At 41.4% G+C, this 19,585-nt stretch overlaps 1 protein-coding gene across 1 annotated transcript in view; it reads left to right on the top strand.

Annotated features, from left to right (window-relative positions):
• The window catches only part of LOC104616675 (EH domain-binding protein 1-like), a gene marked incomplete at its 3' end in the record, with an annotated part of 69,291 nt that overhangs the window by 4,738 nt on the left and 44,968 nt on the right, over positions 1 to 19,585 (top strand). Inside the window, exons 3-4 of the mRNA XM_010281757.1 lie at positions 9,871 to 9,966; positions 19,434 to 19,487. Of these exons, the coding sequence (XP_010280059.1) occupies positions 9,871 to 9,966; positions 19,434 to 19,487 (150 nt within the window). The remainder of the gene's footprint in view (positions 1 to 9,870; positions 9,967 to 19,433; positions 19,488 to 19,585) is intronic.

The raw sequence follows: 19,585 nt of genomic DNA, 5'->3' as shown, positions 1-19,585 counted from the left end.
GGGGGGTGGTGGTGTCACCAGTCTGCTGTTGCAAATGTTATCTGTCCTCAAAATCAGGTAGATGGGGCTTGCTTCAACTTTTCAAACCTCATTTATATGGTTACCAGCCTCCATAGTTTACAGAACGTAGAGCTTGTAGCAGTGGACTTGCTTAATTCTTCCTCTTTGGTATGCTGTCACATTGGCATGTTGCTCCCAGATTTTCAGGCCCTGGGCTTTTGGACTTTTGCCTGTTGTTTTTGGGTTTTTTTTTTTTTTTTTTTTTTTTTTTTGAGTGGGGGAGGAATGTCTTCATTCTAGTGTAGAACAAGGGAAAATATGTTGTAAATATGTTTACCTTCATTTCACTGAGATGCTCTTGCATTTCCAGGCTTTGAACTAAGAAATTTCAAATTGAAAAGAGATGCTGCCATGATGTCAAGGAGGTACTTTCTGCTATTCCTGTGAACACATACAGGCTTATGGTTGAATTATACACCTCTGAAGCATCAAATTTGCACTTGCTTCTGAGAGCCTGACAGAATTATTCTTCAAAGATCCTTTTTGTATCAAAGCTGAAAGAAGGTGCTTTGCCTGTGATTTCAGCACTTCTGCTGCAGATTTACGAAAAACTATTTAAACACAGAGGAGAAGGAGCAATGTTGGGAACAGGGAAAGAACCTGAAAATTAGCAGAGTCAAGAGAAGCAGAGGGACAGGGAGTAAAAAGGATCCCTTGTTGTCCACAACAACAGCCTGCCCGGCTTTTTTCAAGGGTATGCCATCAACAAAGCAGCAGTTGAGTCACCTGTTTTGCTGTCCTTGGCAATCTGTTGCCTTTTCTGGCTACTTCATTGCCTAGTGCCAGCCTACCTGTCACTACCAGCTTCTTCACTGACTGGAATTACAAAGGCATGTTTTAACTCTGACATGCCGATGACTGCCTTGGACCAGCACGGTTCAGTAATGGCACTTTTAGGGCTTCTTGGCTTGTTAGTAAAGTAAGAAAATTATGTTGGCCTACAAATGCAAGTGGTCAAAATTAGGATGAGTCATTCTAATGGTCAGTGTGTACCCTTTTAGGCATATGAGATAGCCTTCAATAAGGCAACTGCAAATTTGTTTTCCTACAGCATTGCTGCCTTGTTAAGCAGACAGTGGTTAGAGAGAACGTGAGGACCGAGTGGTGAGCGAAACTGTTAAATCGACAGAGGTTAGAGGATGTTTGTTAAAGAAGGTATAGGACATGAACAGAAAAGACTGTGTAACCACTGTTAACTATTTAACCATTTGACCACTGTTACATGGTTAAATGCTGCCTTAGGGGATTCAGTTTTGTCCCATCCTCATCTACAAAGTTCCTGACTGAGGGTAGATAGAGTATTAAAGCTAGAATTGATGTATCTTTTTATATATATATATCTTTTTATATTTTGTTGGTGTCTGGGGGACTGTCTTGCAGCAGTGTTGAGCAGCCATTATTACAATTGAAGTGAAAAAAGTCTGCTTTGGAAGACAAAACAAAAGGTTGTTCCATGCTTAACCCCTATAAAATAAGGTAGTTGCTGATTTAAGCAGGCCATGCCAAATTAGTGGAAACTGGCTATTCTTTCGCTGTTGGTAAATTGGGGGGCAGTAATACCCTTCTTTCTTCCAGGGATCCTGTAAAGTTAAATTTTCGTGACATTCTGAGTAGCAGTGATGGATATTCCAGAAAACTGTGAGAAAAATAACTCTGCATTCCGTTCTTGGGTCAGAAACTGCTTGATGAGAAGGGGAAGAAGCTTTTTAGCTGAGCATCATCTATTGTGGGCAGTGGGCAATGTTTGGTGAAAGAAATAGCATGAATAATGTATTTAAGGAGTATGTCATGAATGTGTATGTGTAAAATTGTTTGAACAGATAGCCCAGTGCTAGAGAATCTGTTTTCTAGGGGAGTCAAGGTTTTGCTCATTTTCCAAGCTTAGCAGTCTTTCTATAGCTGTTTAGCAGTAATACATAGAATCATAGTATGGTTTGGGTTGGAAGGGACCTTTTAAGGTTGTCTAGTTCAAGCCCCCTGCAATGAGCAGGGACATCTGCAACTAGATCAGGGTGCTCAGAGCCCTGTCCAACCTGACCTTGAATGTTTCGAGGGATGGGTCATCTACTATCTCTCCGAGCAACCTGTTCCAGTGTTTCACCACCCTCATTGTGAAAACTTTCTTCCTTAGATCTAGTCAAAATTTGCCCTCTCTTAGTTTAAAACCATTACCCCTTGTCTTATTGCAACAGGCCTTGCTAAAAAGTCTGTCTCCATCTTTCTTATAGGTCCCCTTTAAGTACTGGAAGGCTGCAATAAAGTCTCCCCGGAGCCTTCTCTTCTCCAGGCTGAACAACCCCAACTCTCTCAGCCTGTCCTCACAGGAGAGGTGTTCTAGCCCTCTGAGCATTTTGGTGGCCCTCCTCTGGATCCACTCCAACAGCTCCATGTCCTTCCTGTGCTGAGGGCTCCAGAGCTGGATGCAGGACTCCAGGTGGGGTCTCACCAGAGCAGAGGGGCAGAATCACCTCCTCACTGATCTCCATCTGGACACTGAGCCATTGACCACTCCCCTCTGGATGTGACCATCCAGACAATTCCTCATCCATATCCTAACAGTCCACCCATCAAATCCTTATTTCTCCAATTTAGCCTTACAGAAGTCCAGGGTAGCTCTTCCTTTGTCTGCTGATGTGGTCACTCCATCATAGAAGGCCACTAGGTTGGTCAGGCAGAACTTGCCCTTGGTGAAGCCATGCTGGCTGTCCCAAATCACTTCCCAGTTATCCATGAGCATTAGCATAGCTTCTAGGAGGATCTGTTCCATGATCTTCCCAGGCACAAAGGTGAGCCTGATGGGTCAGTAGTTCCCAGGGTCCTCCTTTGTACCTTTTTTAAAAATGGGTTCAATGTTTCCCTTTTTCCAGTCTCCAGGGACTTCACTCGACTGCCAGGATTCTTCAAATATCATAAAGAGTGGCTTGGCAACTACATCAGCCATTTCCTTCAGGACTCTGGGATGTATCTCATCAGGTCCCATAGACTTGTGTATATCCAGGTTTCTCAGGTGGTCTCAAACCTGATCTTCTCTTAGAGTGGGAGGGACTTTGCTCCTTCAGTCCCTGTTTTGCAGTCCATCCCCTCGAGAGGTGTGGGAAGAAGGGTTGCCAGTGAAGACCGAGGCAGAGGTTGTTGTGTACCTTAGCCTTCTCCTCGTCCATTGTTACCTGTTTGTCGGCCTTGCTCATCAAGGGGGTACGCTTTCTTTGACGTTCCTTTTCTGGATGACATACCTGTAGAAGCCCTTCTTATTATTCTTTGCATCCCTTGCCAAGTTCAGCTCCAGCTGCACCTTGGCCCTCCTGACCTCACCCCTACACACCTGGGCAGCGTCCCTGTGCTCATGCCAGGATACCTGTCCCTGCTTCCACTGCCTGTGCATTTCCTTCCTGCCTTTTAGTTTGCCCATCAGGTCTTGACTCAGCCATGCTGGCCTCTCACCTTCCTTTCCTGACTTCTAACACATGGGGATCAAGAGCTCTTGTGCTCTATGGAAAGCATCCTTAAAGATCTGCCAGCTCTGTTCACCCCCCTTGTCCCTGAGGGCAGTTTCCTAGGGGGTCCTATTGACTAACTCCCTGAAGAGCTGGAAGTTTGCTTCCCTAAAATTCAGGGTCCTGACTTTACTCTTTGCCTGTCCCACATCCCTCAGGACTGCAAACTCCACCAGCGCATGGTCACTGCAGCTCAGGCTGCCTCCAATCTTGACATGACCAATTAGCTCACATGCATTGGTGACCAGCAGGTTCAGTATCGCATCCTGGTAGGGCTGTCTATTACCTGGCATAGGAAGGTATCCTCCATGCACTCCAAGAGTCTCCTGGATTGCCTACAGCTCGCCGTGCTACTTCTCCAGCAGATGTCAGGGTGGTTGAAGTGCCCCCGGAGGACGAGAGCCTGCGAGCGCAATGCGTCCTGTAGGTGGAGTAAGAATGCGTCACCTATAGACTCCCCTTGATTGTGCAGCCTGTAGTAGATGGCAACCACAAGGTTCCTTTTGTTGCCTTGGTCTCTGATTCTTACCCATAAGCTTTTGACCTGTTCATGGCTACACTTCAGAGACAGCTCTTCACAATCTAACCATTTCTTGACATAGAGGGCAACACCTCCACCGCTGCTTCCTCGCCTGTCCCTTCCGAACAGCCTGTAGCCATCAATAGCCATACTTCTATGGTATGTCCTATATGGGATTTATTCCACGAAGTTGCAGTAATGGCAACCAGGTAGTAGCTTTCTAGCAGCACAGTGGCTTCCAGCTCCTCTTGTTTGTTGCCCATGCTGCATGCATTGGTGTAGACTGTGGCTGTCGACTGTGTCATCCTCTTAGAGGAACACCCCTTAGTACCTCTGGGGTCTTTCTCTGGTGCAACAGGCTGAGGGGCCTCGCTAGCACCCCATCCCTCTAACCTCGGCATGAATACGTGATTAGTTTTATGCATTACATACACAATTACAGTTGTAACACATGTGCATGATGATGAATTGAAGATATTAATGGGAAGACTGGTGGCAATCCGCTAGTTTCTTCGTCTACTCTCAAGGGACTCTTACAGCAATGGGTTGAACAAGAGCTGCCTCGCGTTTCCAGGGCTTTGAACTTTCTTCTTTGGTGTGTGCTGGGTTTTTTGGACCACATCCCAGGGCGGGCGGGCGATGGGAGCATTGTTCTGGTGCCCAGCCTCTTTAACTGGAGGGCCAAGCACAGTGATTTCAAAATGATCATGGGGATGCAAGCTGTAGTCTGGACTACGGTCTTTAATTTCTCTCTTCCGTTTGTGATACTGAGCTATGGTACAGAAGAAGCAGCCATCCGAAAACTGCCAGTTGAGGTTTCCTTTGGTGTGGGGGAATCGGCAGTTTTTCCTGGTCCATTCCTTTTCCAGTGGGTCTGTTAGCAGCTGGATCATACTGATCTCTGGCTGTCCCCAGATGATGTATGGCTTTGGTGGGACTCGTCACACAGAGCAAATTGGAGTAATGCTCAGTCTTCACAAGCCATCCTGCTGGCGTGGTGACACCAGATGAAGGATCTGGCTGCTTAATGTCAGCTCCTCCTCTTCGAGCTATTTATTTATTTATTTATCTTCTCTTGCTGTCTAAGTGTTCTGTCTGGATAACACTGAAGAAGAGGGACTATCCTTACAAGCAGAGCTGCTCTAAGCACTGTTGGAGCCACTTGAGCTCCTGCTTGTCTCCTATGCCCTGAACAGCCTGTCACAGAGGCAAGTAGCAGAGCTGGTCTGATCATAGGCAGTTGGCAAAAATTTTATCAGGGAAAAAAAAGCAGCAGCTCGCTGGCTCACAATAAAGCCACTCCTGGGGCTGCAGGTGAGGAATAATGGTAGGTCTGCTTCTGACTTTTGCTTTTAAAAAACAATATTGAGGGCTTGGCTATAAGAACATATTTTTGAATCATAATTGTAAACTGTTCTGTCACAGCAAGCTTAAAATATTATGGTCAACTCTAGGATCTTACGGGAAAGTAACTTGCAATTATCCTGCACAACAGAGGCAGGATGAGATGAGGTGGTAGTGAAGAAGGGAGAAACCAGATGGGTAACATAAAGCATCTGGAAGGGTAGGCTCATGAAATAATGTAGTATTTTATTTTTGAAGGGTCAGGAAAGAGATTTTTGTAGAGACAAAGAAAAGTATAAGCAGCAGTAAGCAGAGTTGGTCGTGATAGGAATGGCGCATGTGCCAGGTCATGAAATCCCCTACTTAGCAGGGGCTGGGGTAGTGACTTCCGTGACGTACTTTAGTTAGCTGATTTGTCTGCATCTGTCTTGTCGTCTTCATAGTGAAGTTGTGAACAGCTGGTGGTGGCATTTATTAACTTCATGTTTGAAACCAAAGTTCCTGATTTGAGGCTCTCTTCAACTGTATCATTTTTTATTCAGATTTAAAAGATAATCTAGACAAGCTGAGCAGTGACTGTAAGGGAGGGTTATAGTCTGTTCCACCCCCCACCCCCCCTGAACTGGCTAAAAAATTCTGGTGTAGGCTTGGTAGGATTTTTTGGTTTTGCTACCTCCCCCTCCTCCCTCTAAGAGGGTGGCACTGGATTTATAAGTATTTATACACTTTCTTATGTTACAGAGAATTGATAGTAACGGCTTTCTAGATTGGAGGAGAGTGCTTCAAAAATAACAGTGCTTATAAAATTATCTGGTTTGTTCTAAGTTTCGCAGAAATGCATTTGTATTTTGGAAAGCTGTGCAATGTCATCATCTTCTCTAGCATCTCTGTTAATTGCCGCCATCCAAGTTTGCCTGCAGAGTGGAAAGCAGTTTCATATGGTCAAGGTCAGCCCCTGGTGGGTAATTAAAAGGAAAGGTGGTGTACCAAAGGCAGCCCTTGGATGAGCTGGTCTCATGTTTTGTTCAGTCAATGTGTTGCCATATGTTGAATGAGATAGAGCTGCTTTATAATCTGCTGTATCGTTTCACTGTTTGGTACAACAGTTTTAGCAATGCTAAGAAATGTTACTTTTGCAGTTAAGCCCACTTGTAAAAGTAAGCCCACTCTGTGCTCTCCAGCAGAAACTACTGGAGAACAAGACTCGAGTTTGTCTACTCTGTGCATGAGGTGAGAGAAGTGTGTGAGACTCTGCTGTTTCATGCAACCAAAAAGTGGACACTTGCCAAGAGTGGAGAGTCTGTACCTTGCTGATAATAGCTTAAGTATTACTAAATGTTAAGAATTTGCAAAAACATCAGAAGGCTCTCTATGTTTGAAATCATTGACTACTGAAGGCTGCTTGGCAGCAGATTTACTATTTTCAGGAGTGTTTCACTAATTTTGAGTACAGTTTGTAAGCCCTTTGGTGTGTTGTATGTGCATTGTCATGTGGAAGACTGAACACTTCAAATTTACCTGGTCCTGTAAATTGCTGATTTCAATCTATTTTTAAAGATTCTTCCCTTCTTATTGGAAGCAAAGGCCAAAACTGCAGAGATATCGAGGCTGTCTTTCCAGTTCAAGCACAGCAGAACGGTTGTTGCAATGTTCACAACATCACGTGCGGTAGATGGCAAAGCAGGCTGTCTGGATTGTTTTAGAGAGAAAACTGGGGAAAGATCTCAAAACTGAGTAGCCTGAAACGCCCATGTGAGTCTGTAGGCTCACTTCCATGTCCTTTCTTAAACAACTTTCTTCCTCTTAACAGTCAGCAGTTTTGTGCCAGAGCAATGCCGTAGGTTGGACAATGTCATTCACAGTCCCACTCTATTTATAGGGTATTTCAGCAACCCCTCCTGTAGCTCCTGTTTCCTGATTTAAAAGAGCTTTCATGTTATGTCCTCTCCTCTCATTTTCCATTGGCAGAAAAAGAGAGGAGTTGAGTTTCTCCTTGAAATGCAGCAGAGCATTTCTTCTCTTTCCAGGCCATGGGTCTCGTCTCTCAGATTTAGGAGATGAGCCTAGAGCAGGGGGGGGCGGGGAGCTGTTGGTGAGGCATCTGCTGCCAGTGTTCACTTCTGCTTGGCTGTTGCTCTTGCCTGGGCTTCAGAGACAAGGGGAGACGGCTAGTAAAAACTAGTAGGAGATGAGGAGAAGATGGTTCTAGAAGGCACAACCCAGTGGGAAATTGAGTTAAAAGTGAGGATTAGGTTGGAAATGAACTGTGCAGATGCAGTGCCTTGCCTTGACTGAGCCCTGGCAGCAATCACCTGTCTGGAAGTGTTGGCAATTCTGCTGTGCAAAGGTGGCCTGATCCAGCTCGCATATCAAAGTCAAGGCTTATAATTCAGGAGCTGAAAATATATATTTTTTTTTTTTTTTTATATAGGCCAGGTGTAACTTTAAGAAACTGCGGGACAGAGGTCCCTGACATGAGGAATATTGTGTTAGAATAACACTCTCCATGTTAATTTTAAATTATTGTCATTGTTAGCCCTTCCCCTGTGTTTTCCTCCCTTTGCGTTCTTCTTTTCCTTTCTCCTTTCCAACAACCCAGATGTAGTTTTGATGTTGTCTTTTTTCTGTCATGCTGTTTATGTGGTACAGTGTTTATTTTAAAAAGCCAAACAAGGATTTAATAACATTCAGCTGATCACAGAACAGCTTTGCTTTAAAAGCTCATTAGCTAGGGCTTGTCTCCTGGTTTTTGCTTTCAGTGACATGCCTGTCACAGTGACAGAAAATCTTATATATCTGTGTGTGTGTTTATTGTTTCTCACTAACTCTCCTGGTTGGAGGTAGTGCTGATAAAGGATTTGAAGTAAAACTTTGCCCGGACCAGTGAATGCTCATTTTCTAGTTTTTTATGTAAATGGAACAAGTGATCCTCAACTGAGCAGGCTGTTAGTGCCTAGACCTTGGATATTGTAAGTTTGGCATAATTGTCAGTATTGGCCAAAACCAGCAGGAAAGCACAGGTTCCAGATACATAGTTTTATGAAAATTGGCATCTGGAAAAAGGATGGAGTGCCCCTGTGGCGAAGTTGATTTATCTTACAAGATGCTACACGAGGACAGGCTGGTGGGCAGGTGAGCGTGTGCCTGGCTCTGGATCACAGCAGGCTTTCTGCCTGCTGAATATCCCCATCAGGCAAGCTGAGAACAACTCAGAGGGAGTGGCTGCAGGTCCCGTGGAAGGGAGAGACATGAAGCTGGAGCTCGGGTGGCTGTGGTGGGGATGACAACTACTGTGGTGTGTTTTCCTGCTTACAAAACATCATTTGCTTATAAAATACACTTGTGAAGTAAAGCTATAAACAGCATTGTGTGCTCAGTTATTCAGAAATTCATCTAGGCCTGCTTTAGAACAATGAGAACAGGCTGAAATTTGTGTAATTAAAAATAGTAGAAATTTGGCTCTTTCAAGTTGCTCTTTTCTTAAATTTCTCTCTTCAGATGTCCCAAGTCATGTTATGTAAGTTTACTCTGCAAACACAAAGTGTAGAAACTTCATCTGAAGTTCTGAGTGTTGGAAAGAGTATAAAACTGCAGTGAGTGATGCTCTAGTATTAAAAAAAGAAACAAAGCCCAGTTAATTGTCTTCAGATAACAGTAAATAGATTGTACATTCTTTCCTGATAAAACTTCCAAAGACCTTTAGTGACCTCCATGCTGCTCAGCAGTCACTTGTGCATCAGCATCCCTCCCTCATTTGTCTTACGGCGTCACAAAATGGATTGAGCTTGGAAAAAAGCATGCTTACTCTGAAACAGAAATGATCACGCATGGTATTTTTCATGACTAACTATTAAAATGTAAATACAGACCATACATCAATCCAAATTGATACTCAAAGGTAGACAAATTCTCAGTCTATTTTAGTGTGTTTTTATCATTATCTTTTCTAGGTCTAGGTACCTCAGCATATTAATGTTTAAGAATTTAAATGTTTTAGTAGCATTTAATCTATATTATAAATAATTGTTTTGTTGGGGTTTTTTTCTTAAATAAAAATGTCTTTTAGTTCTATTTAGGTCTAAATCTGGTTAAGCCTGTAGTATGTGCTGCACTCATCAAGGATTCTTTAAATAAAAGCATTCCCTCTTCTGGATAAAAACAAAATAAAGCTCAGCTTGCTACAGAAACGCTGGCCTTATGGCCTTGATTTTGGCAAGGCTCTGAGTGTACTGACCTGTGCTATGTACTTAAAAAAAAAAAAAACAACCAAAACCAAACCAAAACAAAAAAACCACCAACCAAAACAACACAGAGTTTAGGACCTTGTGAGTTGTGAGCAGCCTTTTTGGAGTCAATAACATGTTACTTCTACCTGCACATGCTGGGTCCTCTGGGAGTTGAGTCAGCATTTTTATAATGGCTTTAAGACAACTGTTTCTCTTCTTCCTTTAGGCTCATAGCTGGCAGCCTGGAATCAAGAACCCATACCGTGGGGTGGTGGTATGGCCAGTTCCTGAAAATGTTGAGATTACTGTGACGCTCTTTAAGGTATGTTTTTTTTTTTTTAAAGCATAATCTTTCCTATTTCACAAACAGCATATGAACAATTCTGTTTGGAAACGTCAGATTATAATCACAAAGGCCTAATCTTGCTGGGTTTAAGTTGTTAGCTGCACAACCTTATGTCCCCAGCTTAAATCCTAGAGAGAAGGATGGTCTGTTCCCCGCCAAAGCTTACTTCTGTAGTTTAGTTAACACACTGAAATATCCCATTGAGCTAATTATGACGAGTCATTGGCATAGAATTTAGTACGTGTGTAACTGCGCACGTAGTACATGTGTAAGGGCTTGGCATGGGTTATAGTCTGGTTGGCTTTCTTTAAATACTGTAAGCCAGAAGTTGTCAAAACACAGCCATTTGTAGACTTCCTTGTTCAGTTGCAGTGCAGTGACCCTATTTCTTATGCTATTGACTAGGAAACAGAATCCAGCTTTTAATTTCACAGTATTTAGTATGCCACACAAACATCGCACTACTTACGTGATTGCAGTTGTAGGAGTGGATGTGGAGTATTGGAGTAATACAGAGAATTATAAGATTTTTATGGGGGATTTTTTTTAGGAACTGCATTCATTCTATTAAAAGAAGCTGTTTTGTGTGTCAGCAAAGCAGGAGGAGAAATGGATGGTTATGCTAGAACTTATTTCCCAAATATCGTTGGGGAAGGTCCTTTTTGCATAAAGATAAACAATACAATTTTGCATGTGTAACAGCATAGGAGGCTGACCGCAAGGCTGACAGCTTCTGGGATTTTCGTGCCACTAGTTCTTTCTTGTTCTTTACTGTTGTGTCTCCAGCTACACTCTGGTTGTTCTTATTTATAATTGCTCTCTTTACACCTTATGGCAAGGGTAACATACTTTTTTCTAATTAGTAATATTTATATTTCTTGGTCTTGGGGACTTCCCTGATTAACTGCTTAGAAGTGGCTTCTTGTTAGCCTTAGCATGTGAATTTATTACTTGGTTCATTAAGCCTAAAAAGGGGGGTTTCTCTCTTTTTCTTTTTTTTTTCCCCCTTTTCTTTTTTATTCTTGGGATCACCAATGAACAGAAACTTCCCAGGTTGCCAGTGATGCTAACTATCATAAATTTGTGTCTCTTTTTAGCAGACGCATAGTCTTCAACTGGGGTTCAAAAGTTCACTAACAAAAATTGTTTGCCTTTGCATGCATCAAGGGCCTCTGCTGGATTAAGAAGTTTAACACCATTACATGACTACACTGTACGTCTGTATAATCTGAATATGGTTATGTAACACAGTAAATGTTACTTAATATTTTTAACATTTAAAGTGAAGCAGAAATGTACACAATTCTTGACTGTGTATGTGATAACTTCTCATTCTTGACGTAACATGTTAAGTTTCTCTTGGGTGCAGCTCTGTGATGCTGTGGTTTAGGAGTAGTGTCTCCCAGCCTTGTCCTGCCATCCCACACTACCTTCTTATTCCTGCCTGCACCACTTCAGGGCTATATTTTGTAGTACAGCACAACAGACTTGTAGCTGTGCCAAGTGAGTGAGTGTAAAGGCTAGGAGCAGATAGTGAGGGGAGAGAAGGGCCTCTGGAGCCGGTGTTAGGTATTACTACAGCCTTAATTTTACCCGGTGCTCTTACTGTGCGGGCAGATCTGTTCACTGGACTGCTGTCTCCTCTCCCAAAAAATAAGCCTGCCCGTCGCAAGGGTTGCTCTGGGAAGAGGGGAAGGAGCGTAAATAACGCCAGAGACTGTGTCTTCTGGGAATGGTACACACTGATCATTGGGGGACCAAGCACAGGCTTTTATAATCAAAATATTGACATCACGCAAAAAGCATCATATTGTCAGGCAGCTTTTATGTAAATCTGCTCTAACTGATCCTCTGGCTCCTCCAACAAAAGTGCCTGTAAGTGGCCAAAACCACCTTTTTCTTTAAAAGGATGTGTAGGTGCGGTACAGAGCAGCGCTTTTTGAGCAAGCTGTGTGATGCACCAGGATCACTGTATCTGTGCGAGACCAGCAGCCTGCCCGGATGAATGAGCTGTGAGTGATACGTGATTGCAGGCAGCATATGGTGTTAGCGCAGCTCAGGCTGTGCTGTTGGTTCTGTTGGCTCAGTGCTACAGCGGCACTTCAGCTGTAGCACGGGATATGTCCTAACGCCTGGAGAGCTGGCATTTCTGTAGCTGGTACATTCTGGGCAAAGACGGTCAAAAAGAACTAGCTATTTTTTTGCACAGCTGAGGCATTGGCTGGTCAGTGCTGGAGTACTGGGAAGGGAAGTACGTAGTAGCACACTGCAGCAGCCTTTTGGGGAGCTGACTTACAAATCAGGTATTTATACCATTCCTTCCTCTGGAAGGAGGGAGGCGAAAATGATGAACGCCGTAAAGCTCAGAAAAAGAGATGGCTCATCTTTCAGTTCTGTCAAAGTCCCTTTAGGGGCCACTCCTCTGCGAAGGAGGGTGACCGCTGAACGTTTGTCACTGCAGTAAGTACACTTAGAGTGGCCGTGGTGTTTAACAAGCAGTAGTTGTCCTCTTTCATTGCAACCCGAGAAGCTAAGGGAAGCTGCGGACTCCATGTCCATGCTGGCAGGAGCCCACTGATGGGAGCAGGTTGCTCTGACAGAGCTTTGTAGCAATCACAGATAACAAATTAGCACAGTGGTGCTGTTTGAAATAGAAGTGCAGGGAAGGGAAAGACCTGACTCCAGGATAGACAGCTATGTGTTTTGGGAAGTGATTCACACAGTAGTGGCTGTGCATTCGTAAGTGGCTGTTGAAATGTGTTGCTGTTAGGATTAGGAGATAAACTGAGGTTTTAAGTGCTGATGAGAATGTTAAGAATATCCTCTCCAGTAGTTACCCGTGGACACTTGAAAGCTGGCTAGCAAAGTGCCTGTGATCGGTGAACAGACGAGATATTTTGCATTATCTGCACATCCCTATTTTGGGTGTTTTAGCTTGTTTCCAACAACGTATTTACAATTCTTAGGCAAGCAGAGCTAAATATTGAAGAGACTATAACCTTGATTTAGAAAAATTGCATTTCAAATAAATAAAATTTTTTTGTTTCATTTCACTTAATTCTGGGCTGCTGGTAAAATTTAATGATGCTCTGGAGTCATGTGGGCAAAAGCATCAAATGGACATACTGATTCAGCTTCCCTTGACTAGCTCTAGCTCCTACCCATCCAGCTGGCTGAAGTGCTAATTACATAAAAAGTTCAATCTGTTCTGAAAGTTTAAGTTCTTCCTTTGCCATGCTGTACATTGATGTTTGGTTATGCCTTTTATTTTTCAACTGAAATGGGGAGAAAGAAACATGGTGAAACAATAAGCCTATTGTGCATTTTAAGTCCACTATTTGTAGTGCTTTCATGGAAATGATCCACAAATGCCAGAAAAGCTAGCTGAGTTCCCGTTTTTCATTGTTTCCATGGTTGCACTCCAGAAGTTCATTTTTAGTGTCCCTGCATTAGCAAGGGTTGACAATCATACATGAAAGCTTGTATACTTTTCTGTGGTTTTATGTACAAACACCTGTATCAACTGAGATTTTAAATGAGAAATTTTTACTGCCAAGCAAGCCCAGTGCTTTTAGCAAAGCTAAGTGAACATCAATTGTACTGTGAGGATTTAAATTGCAACAGCATTATTTTCTAGCTTAAAAGCAAAGTGAAGTTCCCAAGCAAAAAATGTTTGTTCTTCTGGAGTAAACATGGACTTTGCTTCATTGGATTACAAAAAACACTTGTCAGTAATATACGTGGTTTATCACACCAATGTACTATTGCAACAATGGGGAAGATTACCAGCTCTTCATTCCAAAGTTTGAAAAAAAACCCCAATTTTTTAAAGGCATAGCCTTCTAAACACACAAAAAAATAGTTATGAGTAAAAATAAGAATAAAATAGATGATAAAAGAAGGCTTATATTGTGAAATGTATTCCTGTCCCCACATATCTCTCACAATAAATCCTATATTATCTTTCTTGAAAGTCTGAGTCAATCGTGCTTTGATTATAGTGCAGTAACTGGCCATTCACTAACCAGCAACACTGCAGCAGAGCCAATACACTGTCTCAGGGAAGAAAAAAAAAAAAAAAACCCAACCCCAAAACCAAACCCCTTTTGATAAAGCCATTTCCCAGAAGCAAATAACACATCCAGGTTCAGAACATACTTATTTCAGTTTAGGAGAGACCAGCAGCTTGACTGGACACTGTGGAGGATGTTCCATAGGAGGCAAAACCCAGCCCTGTAGGCAAGACAAGATGTGTGTCAGATAGATACAAAAAAATCATACACTCGGGGAAGGGAGCACACTTGCACGTTAAATAATTAAATATCCAGGGTCATCGTGGGGACTAATTGTAAAAAATATATTTTAAAAACAAATAAATGTCAATCCTTGTTGCCTTTTTTAGCCCGGAGGCTTTACAGGAAATTGTGAGCTGTCACAAGCTTGGTGTCGTGATGTACAGGGGCCATTCTGCCGGTCTGCTCAGAGCTCCCTGCTTTCTGGAAGCTCAACAAAAGCTGGCCAAAGTTGTATGTGACTTTCTAGACTAACCAGACCTCTGTGAGCAGCATTGAAAGCGACAAGAATAGGGTCAAACTTTGAGTCTTCTGCAGCTTCAAACAGCTGAGTACAAAAGCTGGGGACAGATGCTGGAGTACCCGGAGCATCTGCTATAGGTCACTGGCAGAGGAAGATCACAAACCCTGTCATCATTTGATTTGATTCAATATGACAGTCCTTAAGTAGTTATTCCCCAAGAGGAAAGACTGAAGATTAAGGCTGGTATGAAGTGATCTAATTGAAAGGCAAGCTTCAAAAGCCAGGAAAGCTTAGGGAGGAGGCACAGGGAAGGAAGGGAGGAAGGGACTAACAGTCTGAAGATCTTCCCTACCCGCTCTGGCTGCTGCTTAGGAGAAGGAGCAGTCCCTTGTTTTCTGACATATTTCTTTCGCTCCTATTAGAAGAGATACAGAAATAACTCTGAAGATAATTCAACTTACTGGAGAAGGGTCACCTTTCTTCAGTCTTCTGAAACTACCTTACACACTATAGAAAGGATCTCATCCTTGACAAAGCTGCTTGCTGGATGGGCTGATGATGGACTGATCAACAGAGAACAGAAAAACGTGACATACACATTCTTTCTTGCTCATCCCTTGACTGAGCCCAGAAGAGTTGTCTGGGTGGTTGGCACATGGATGGGCATAATGGAGTCACAGAAAGAAGCTGGTGGGTGGGATTGTGAAGAAAAGTTTGTAGGACTGAGTGTTGAGGGCCAGCATCTCTCTAGGAAAGTTACTGGAAACATGTGAGATGAGCTAGGTTTTTGCTGGTGGATGAAAGTACACTACTGACCTTGAGAGGAGAGTTGAAATTATTATCTGAAGGTCTCACTGTAGGAGAACCGTAAGATAATATCCTGTCCTTTGCACAATTCCCTACTATTGGCTTCTCACCTCAGCATTACTTTTGAACACTGAAGTCGTCTTACCAGGAAAAAAAAGAATGGAAGAAGGGTAGGGGGAAAAAAGAATGCTCTAAAACTTATTTGAAGATACTGAAAAGGAGTGTCATGATGAGAGGTGAATGCAGGAAACAGGAAAATGGGGCCGATCTCTTGATATTAAGAATGATGATTCTTTTTTACACAAAACAAAATGAAGAGGAACAACAAGCTATTCACTCCATTTACCCAGATACTCACAGTTTTCAATTCAAGGTAAAACCATAATGAATATTGGATAGAGTGTAGTTCTGCATCTGGTAAAATGAGCATTATTAAAAAAAAAAAAAGGCTCTTGCCAACTCCCTCCGTGTTGCAGCGAGGTATGAGGCAGTTTCAGGCTGAGAAAAATACTGGAGACAGTTTGTTCCTTGAGCTTCTTAGGTAGTTTTCATTATTTTATTTCAGCAAGGAGGATGGAAATGAGGTCTAACTCTTGTCCCTAGGTGTTTCCAGCTGCGCGTTTTCAGTGATTATTTTTATCTGATTGCAGGTGAGGTGAGGTTTTGTGTGCTGTGTTATCAGGGAGGGCTGTCATACAGTGAAAATTTCAAAGGCTGCTATAACCGTTACTCCTAGGGCTATTCTTCTTTGCAATGGCATTTTTTTTTCCTAAAGAGTAGTCAGCTGTATAGTCCTCAAATAATAGTTTGCTAAATTCATCACATGAGTTTTATGTGGGAAATGAATGGAGAATATGGGTTAGCCAGTAAGGGAAGTATGTGTTGTCATGTTTTTTTTTAACTGGTATTTACCCTCTTCAAATCCAAAATAATCTGAAAGATTAGCCAGGTAAGATTTATAGAAACATCACTTTTTATGGAGACCACATATGGGAATGTTAGGCCAAAGGGTGAAAATGGTGGTTGCAATAGAAGCTGTGTAGTAACTATAATCATGTAAGTATCTGTTAATGTTGACACATAATAAAGTTATAAATTAGCTAGCAATAGGACTACGCATGCTGCTCCCTGGGACTCTAATAAAAGCATTTTAGTGAAAAGAGTGAAGCCACTTACCTGTCTGTTGTAAAGAAATGCCGAGGCTTATGTGTATAAGCTTATTCAGGGTTTTCTGTTTCTGGAGGTATTTTAAGACCAACAAGAAATGTACCTTTAAAAAGACTTCATACTCTCTGAACTTTTGGTAAGCCTGTTCATTAGAGAAGTCCTTGAAGCTTTTAATTTTTATTTTTTATTCTGGGTAGTTGGTAGGGCGTCTGGAGGTAATACACTTGTGTTTATTTTTCAAAAGTGTTCGCAACTTGCTTTCAAGTGCATGCTAAAATGTTGAATATTAAGAAGGCTTTTTGTTATACAGTATTATTTTGCTCTAGCAGATTATCAGAAATACTCAACAGAGCACCTGATTCTGTAACCTTCAGAGGTGTGAATCAGCTCTATTGCCATTCATAGAAGAGCTTTGCTTTTCTTTATAGATTATTGCCTTACATGAACAAAATAACGATTGTTTTATGTGTTACATGGGATAAAATAGTAGGCCCTGACTTTGCAAGCAGTTTTAGGTAAACTTGCAAGCTTACATTAATAGCTTTTGGGGGAGTTATGAAAAAAATTGAGTGGGATGAAATATTTAAGAATTTAGTCACTTATGTTGGAGTAGCTTATGAAAACATAAAGTGATTAATGATCCCATTAAATCTCATTATGTCATTTTATGCTGTATCCAAGGAGGCGATTAAACAAAAAGGTAATTGCCCTACGTTAACTCTTGAAAATTATAAGTATTTAATAGCTGGATTACAGAAAATGATATCTTTAGAATTTATATAGGATACAGCAAACCAGCAGTTATCATGCACTTTATTTACATAACTCAGAATTCCACAAACCTGATTAATGTCATGGTTATATAATTACGTAATCTGATATTTACTAGTACATTAATTGGAATACAGAGATACTTGAGTATGATTTTTTATATATCTACTTGCCCTTCTATCTTTTTGGGTAATGGTACAATGTGTGTGTTACACTCATTTGCAGTATTTAAATTATTCTGACTTTTTAAAAATCTATAAAGGTTTATTCATATATCAAAAGAAATCATCAAGTTTTGACATCAGTTTCTAGTAACACTTTCTTGTATTTTTTTCAATTAAACTACATCCCATTGTTGGAGTAATGCATTTTAAAATGTGTATTGCATATGACACCTGTGGTTGTAGCTGTTAAATATATAGTTAATGATGGTGCCAGCGGTATGATGTCTTGCTGAATTCCCTCTGTGAGCATGTTGATGCCTAGTGGGACTCCTCCGGCAAGGAGAGACAGCGTTTTACAGGGTGTCTGCAGAGCAGTGGAAACAGCTGGGTTTTGCTGGATTTTGTAGGAAGGACTGTGTTGGAAGAGATAGGATGATATCCTCTTAGAAATGTTACTGTAGTTCATTCAAAGATGAGGTTTATTTAAGAGCACGCTTTCCAAGTTTTTTGTGTGCTGGAAAAAGGAAAAAATAATTCTTTTTGCTGCTTGCTTATGCTGTAAACTCATTACTTAGAAAATCTTTTATTTTGTGTATTTGATGAGAACTAGTTAAAAGAATAGTAATATTAATAAGTGATATAAAAATATAGTACTGTGATGCAGTCCTTCCATTGTGTGTCTGACTTAAAGGTAAAGCTAAGCAAAACAAGGATGGTTAAAGCAAAGACTAAGATAAAGTGAGTTGTAAAGATGGAATATAAGGCTTGTAGTATTCTGGAAAGAAAGGAAATGTGGTACTAACGGTGATAAACAAAGTAGAAGCAAAATCTCTCAATCTATTTTGCTAACTTACATCAGCAAGATGGAGTTGGTGCAGTGCATGGTGTAGGCTCCAAACAATAGCAAGAAAACTCTGCGGGTGCTGATGGGTCTCATATTTGATGGTGGCAAATGCTGATTATGGAGAAGTGACATTTATCTACAAGTGTCTATAGCATGCAAGCATCAGAGGCAAAGGAATAATTGAGTGGTTTCCTGTGACTAGAAATAATAGGGTAAAATTGAGGTATAGCAAAATGAGACTTCATGTCAGAAAAAAGCCTAAAGCCACATTCTCTCAGTGTGCGAACCTGTTTTGCAAGAGGGGTAGAAGTTCTTTTGTTACAGTTGGTCAGAACTAGGATTGGATGATAAATTAATGAGAGAGATAGATAGAGAAATATATATTAAAAAAGTAGTTTTTAAAAGTAGGATCCTTGATAGAGGCATGAAGGGAATGACTTTATGTCTCCACTGTTTTCTTAATTTCAGACAACCATAATATAGACTATAGCACTGGATTGAAAGCTCATTAAATTGGAAGCAAATGCCCAATATATAAACCTGGTGTTGCAAATGAGTAATTATTTATCTTCCCGTTGGTGAAAATAATTTTTGTGTGTGATGTAATAGAAATTTAGTGAAGTAAGGTGGGTATTTAAGAAATTTCCAGTGAAATGAGGTACTGTGCAGAAGCTGTGACTGGATCTTTGCTCGTGCTGATGGAATCTGGGCATGAGGTGATTGGGGTGGTGTTTTTGATGCCCTGCTGTAGGTGTATGCCTTCTCATGCCAGGTGGGAGCAGTGGCTTCCTCCACTGTCCTCTGCAAGATGTAGATTAATTGTGTTTATTTGGAAGGTGGAACTTAAGAATTAATGTGAGATTTATCTTTCTTTTGCCCTGGGTGAAAGGAAATAGAATTACAGGTCTTTATCAGAATCAACCTCACATTTGTATCTGTAGGAGTATTTATTAAATCTTCACTGGCAGCTTTACACCAACTTGCTCGTCATCTTATTGACATCCCTTGAAGCCTACATACCAGCTAAAATATTTTCCTATGTCATCTTCAGTGGGTAAAAATATTTCTATGAGTATATGAAAATCTTGGCTGAGTTGCAATTTCTTGCACCCTGGATTATTTTTAGACTTAAGTTCTCTGGTTTGTTTTTCTAGGATCCCCACGCTGAAGAGTTTGAAGACAAAGAATGGACGTTTGTCATAGAGAATGTAAGCTGGAATGGTGTTATGTTTTGGGGTTTTTTTTATGTGTAAGACTTAATCATTTAAAAGATTAAAGGGTGTCCAAATGCTGAAAAAGGCTTGAG

Source organism: Phaethon lepturus, unplaced genomic scaffold (assembly GCF_000687285.1).
Source record: "Phaethon lepturus isolate BGI_N335 unplaced genomic scaffold, ASM68728v1 scaffold13232, whole genome shotgun sequence".
Lineage (NCBI taxonomy): Eukaryota > Metazoa > Chordata > Aves > Phaethontiformes > Phaethontidae > Phaethon > Phaethon lepturus.
The sequence above is the reverse complement of the archived record's forward strand: the minus strand, read 5'-3'. Positions and strand labels throughout refer to the sequence as shown.